This window comes from Acyrthosiphon pisum, chromosome A1 (assembly GCF_005508785.2).
Source record: "Acyrthosiphon pisum isolate AL4f chromosome A1, pea_aphid_22Mar2018_4r6ur, whole genome shotgun sequence".
NCBI classification, from domain to species: domain Eukaryota; kingdom Metazoa; phylum Arthropoda; class Insecta; order Hemiptera; family Aphididae; genus Acyrthosiphon; species Acyrthosiphon pisum.
The window spans coordinates 145,325,060-145,331,133 of record NC_042494.1 but is presented as its reverse complement, the minus strand read 5'-3'; the positions used below and the strand labels follow the sequence as shown (position 1 = coordinate 145,331,133).

The 6,074-nt window shown below is 24.2% G+C and overlaps 1 protein-coding gene across 1 annotated transcript in view; it reads right to left on the bottom strand.

Moving 5' to 3' along the window:
- Positions 1-686: 686 nt before the first annotated feature.
- The window catches only part of LOC115033573, a 6,493-nt gene continuing 1,105 nt past the window's right edge, over positions 687-6,074 (bottom strand). The window contains exon 3 of the mRNA XM_029486375.1: positions 687-870. Within this exon, the coding sequence (XP_029342235.1) occupies positions 687-870 (184 nt within the window). The remainder of the gene's footprint in view (positions 871-6,074) is intronic.

The window sequence follows — 6,074 nt, the reverse complement described above, 5'->3', positions numbered from 1 at the left end:
GATATTCAGACTCACAAATCTCCATAAGTCCCAAAACAAAATTATCTATCACTCGAGGTTTGCTTAATTTCAACTCAATTCATAAAAAGTATTTTACAGTTATTATAATACATATTTTATACCTTGTATATTATTTATCATGAATTATGACATTGTGTGTGTAAATTAATTAATCATTATTCAACAAATATAAGATTATTGTACCTACGAATTTGTACCTATTAACGCTCTTTTAGGTCTACAATAAATAAAATAAAACTCGAATGCACTGCAAGTCTAAAAACAAATCGCTGCTATAACACACACAATTAAATCAAAACATATTAGTGCATTCATTTTTACAAGACGAGTATTACCGTATAAACTATTGTAAAATCGTATATTTTAAGTACGAAATATTTATAAAAAATGTATAAACAATTATTTATTGTATGTTATGATTATTACCTACATTTTCTTAATACTTATACCTATAAGATTTTAAAATGAACAAAAATGCGCAGAAATATGTGATCATAATTTAATAATTTTTACTATTATTAATTTTATTTTGTGTAATTTAAAATTGTATACATCGTGTGTAAATAAAATATGAAAAAAGTACAATACAACTTCATTTTGTTCGCCAATGACATATTATTATAGTTCCATAGTCGAATCGGCGAAATGATTGTTGCCTGTTTTAATCAACATTTCTTTATGGTTGGCTGTGAACAGACAACCCTTTTAAATGCGTGGGGTTTCATCGTATCTCGCATGGCCACTACTCCGTCTAAAGTTACCAATTTGTCATTTTCACACGCACACAATAAATCTTTATCGACTTTCGCAACTTCTTGATTGTACGAAGTGTTGCCAAGACATTTTGTACTAAAAATTGGTAATTTAATAACAATAATATTATTATATATATGTTCTATATTGTCTTTTAGTTTATAGTTAAATGGGTATATTATACAATTTCAATAATTATGCATACACATTAGATATAGACAACTCTTAAAATCAAAATAATAATATAAGGTTGATTAAATTGTACAAAAACAAGAACATTTTCATAAATAAATTGTTTATTTTATTGTATAATAATATTTTTAGTAAAAATATAACCCGTATCTCTATGTGTTATTTTTTCGATGAAATGCAACTATATACCTGTATATAGAATATTACTTATACAGTTATATACTTATATATTATGTTAGGTCATTACTCATTATATCATTTATATGTGTACCTACCTATTATAATAATAGACTATGGTATACAGTACACGTATAATGGCCATTACTAACTGAACTAATTTTAATATTTGTAATATTATATAATATATGATATGCTATATACATTACATTATCAAAAAATAATTAAAATACCTTGTTTGTATAAGTAACAAAGTTTTGCTGTCAATAAAATGTTTAGATTTTAGTCACTTTTAATTACTTCCACCAAAGTAAAATGTTTAGACCTTAGGTATATTAAATAATATAAATATAAGATACATTTTTTTACTAACCATAATTGCATAGTATAAATGTTATTTATAAATCCTTATGATTAAAAATACAACGTTTACAAATTACAATATACCAGCTAAATATTAGGTAGATATATACCTAAAATTTAATTTACCAAATCACTTTACCCATCACTGCTTAGAATAAATAAAATACGATAAAATTAAAATGATGATCTACATTTTAACTACCTAACTATTTCGTGTAGGTACATAATCTAATTAAAAGGCGAATCACGTATAACATAATAAAAATAAGACTACGTTGTTAATGAAAATTGTTTAAGACGTCCTTCTTACTACCACAGTACCACTTGTACAACGTATATAGAGTTAAAAACTTTTTCATCAATAAAACTATAAAAGTTACTCCACTCCCAAGAGAAAGATGACTGCAGGAGAACAATATTTTAAAACGTGATTCTACAGCACAGAGATTGAATATTGTTTTCAAATAAGATAAAAATCATAAACTTAAAAATTAAAATCGAATATTTCCTGTGGTTTTTTTCCAAATATGCCAATAAGAAATGTAGCTAATTAATCCGATCTCATAAAAAATATGTAATAACACGTTAATGGTACCTAATGGAAATTATAATTTATAATCAATAACTAAATATTCAAAATTCAACATTTTCTACATTTTCAAATATATTTAAAGTGTTCACGGTTATACAGTCGTGGTTTGTTCACCTATAAGTATTATTAGAGGTTAAATGTGTGAATGTCAAACGAGGTTACAACACACTATTAATGAATAATGACAAAATAAAAAACCTGTATTGTACAAGGCTTAAAATAAAGGGTCTAAACGTAATTCCAAAAAATTCGATGTAAACATTACCGTAAAACTAGGTACTTATGTTGTTAATCGAAACTCGAAAGTGTTGATTTCGAATCAAATTATAATAGCAAAATATGTATCATGTACTTAACATGAATATTACTAATAAACGCTGTTTACCCGTGTGAAAAATTAAAATGTTAGCAAATATATTTATTATATTAATGTAAACACCATATGGGCGGTTCAGTGTTGGCTACCAAAGTGTTATATTTCAAATATAAAATATAAATAATAAACATTCAAAATATAATGTACGCAACATTAATTAATATGTCTTTATATGTAATATGTATACCTACAATGTATTCGACGATGTAACATGTACGACCATTGCGTCGAACAATAACTACAACAAAAAGTACTAATAAATTATATTGTTCTGTAGAGCTCAAAAGAATATTTTAAATTCCGAATGTATTAAACGTATAATATGTGTATATAGGTACTACCTTTGTGCCCCTATATGTATATATATTATAATATCCTTTTATGTATAATAGCATGTAGGCACCATGAGGTGTGGTGCGTACGGTTTTACCCTGCGCAGCAATCAATAAATTCGAAATTCGCTAGACTTTGCATATACCTAACATATATTATTACACTCGTGATGATTCAAGTATAGTTTTTAGATTTTTAGGGGAGCGATGAATGTATTATTTTTACAATAATGTGTGTTTTTTTATTTATTCAAATTATTTATTAATTTTGTTCATTTTTAACTTCAGGGATGGTTACTAGTAGAAAATTAGATCTAGTTGGTACTTTTAGAAAGTCAATAATAATCAGGAAAAACGAAAAAATTTATTTTTTTGTTGTAACTCAGTTGGAAATTAGGGACTTGACATTTTTACCAAATATTCTTATTAGTAGGACTCGGATTTATATGTAAATACATATTTTCTCTGCGAAATGATAAACTAATTTCGACAAGTGATAAATTTGTTTCACAATATTTTTGATAAAACGAGCTATATTTGATTTTACATATTTTTACATATTTTGTCATAAATACATGTTTTTACATATTTCACAATTATTCAATTTTTTCTCACATATTTAGACAATTATACTGTTTTAATGTCTTTTCTTCAGAGTTAGAATAATTGAAAGGTTATATATTATATCGACGATTTTTCGGATTCGAAAATTTAAAAGTGCACGTTAGTCGTTAATTATCAAGATAATTAGAAAACTATAGATAAATATGCATTTTTTTATCACATTTTATTTTATTGATAATTATTATTAAGATTTTACGACAATATCGGCGATCTTTTGGATTCAGAAATTTAAAAATGAATGTTAATAATTGTTTGTAATCAATATAATATTAGATAAATATACATTTTTTATTACATTTTGTTATATTATTAATTATTATTATTATTATTATTATTATTTTTTTTTTTTTTGATAATACATATTTATGTACATATTTTTATTGTATAAATACATACTTTGATTATATAAATACATATAAATCCGAGCCCTAATAATAATTATACTGTTACTATATAGTCTGTGGGGACAGTCCCATCCTTGTGGTTAACTTTGTAATCAATTTGTCTACAGAAAACATTACTTTGAGAATTCCACTGATAATAATATTATATAGGTAACACTGGCAATGAACGAAACAAAACAATATGTTCGACAAATATAAAACTAATCTAAAATACTATTTACAGAAAAAAAACAATCGATAAGTATAGAAGAAATTGTTAACTTCTGGGCACGTATTGATGAGTAACAATTTACAGTAACTAATTCCAATTAAATTACGTAAACAATGAAAATATGCACTTTCTTTATAAAAAAACACTGTCTTATAATTGCGTCTTACGATACAATTTTACAATGGAAAAATATTTATAGAAAATATACTTGGAAAAAAGAACGACAAACAGAATATCAGACTAACAGAGTACAATGAAAAAAGTTTTTAAAAAACGTGTTCTAGTAGGTACATAATAATATTATATTACATTACAAATAAGGATATTATTATACAAACCAGGGATTAGAGAATAAAGTACAATTCGAATACCACGTTTTTGAAATGCATAAATGACAGAACGACGTAGTAAATGCACTATAGTCTATAATGTAGGTTATAGTAAATTACAAATAATTATAATTAATTGGCTGTATAATTTATTAATATATATATTATATATATATATATGTGTATATATATGTTCACTTTATTATAGACATGTATAATTAAAAATAATTTCACGACCAACGAATTAAGTTAAGAAAACACTTATTTGTCAGATTAAATTTAAATTTCGAATATTTCACTATATTCAATGAAAGGCATTTTAGTTTTTTTCTTCTTTTTATTACCTACTTACTGTTCTTTTTTTTGTCTATTAACTTAAATATTTTACTGATATGAATATTAAAGTATAATGTGTATCAGTAAACGCAAAGCTTCCAACTATACATTTACGTCAAAATATACCTATTTAGTAATTAATTTTACATAGTAAAACTATAAAAATATTTTTATTACGTAAACAAATATTTATCAACTAAAAACCTAGATTTAGAACAATGATTTTATCATCAACAATATCTACTTGGAATATCGATTAGGTACCTCATATTTGATTTTTAATTTTTCCAGAATATATATTTATCCTTTATAAAGTTTATTCAAATATTTCTAATAGTGTACCTGTATTATATAAAATGGTTTACCTACTGCTTATTAGTACAGTGGTTTTTAACACAGCACACTATGATCTTCACAAAATGTTCTCGGCCCATATCTTTAGACATTTTATTGAATTTATATAAACTATATAAGCTACACAATACTATTGATCTAGGCAGCATTTAGTTGAACAAATACAATTTCAACTGTTAAACGGACAAGATTTGTATTTCCATGTAAGCTCAATTTTTTTAAATATTTATGTTAGTCAATAACCCCATGATAATTATTGTATACAATTACCTGATAGGTCAGTTCTTAATTTATGTAAATTTAAAAATAAATCTACAAAAACTTCAAGGTTCCACCTTCATAATAATTATAAATACAAAATAATAAATATCTTTATAGTCATGAATACAATTAATATAATTTATAATCCAACACTTGGCTTTGTGTTTTTGTAACAACATAATAACTGCTAGATCACATTTCTTATATAATATTATGTACGTTATTACTTAGCTTGAACAAGTTAAAATATATAATTTGGTTATTAATCAATAGGTACATATTTATCAAAATAAAACTAACCAAAACCACCCTCGGCCTAAACAAGGACGAATGTAGGTTACTTGAATATCTATGTGACCTATTTCCCAGTAAACAACCACTCAACGAAAAATAATAACGTTTATGAATTTGACATGGTTTTCTATTCATACAAGCCTAATAGTTTTTAAAAATTGTAAAATACGTATGAGAATATTAATAATGAATAATGAATAAACCAGTAGAATTCATCAAATAATCATTTTTATAAATATGGTTTTGTATTATTACTTTTGATTTCTTACTAAATATATTTACATAGACGTAATTTAATTACCTATATATTATCATATACCTACCTTATAATTGATATGAATATTAAACTGCTATAGAAATAATATTTTAACTAATACCACAAAATAAGTTTGAATAATTATCAATATTTATACATTAATAAATAATAATTAATATTAATGTAGCTCATAACACAA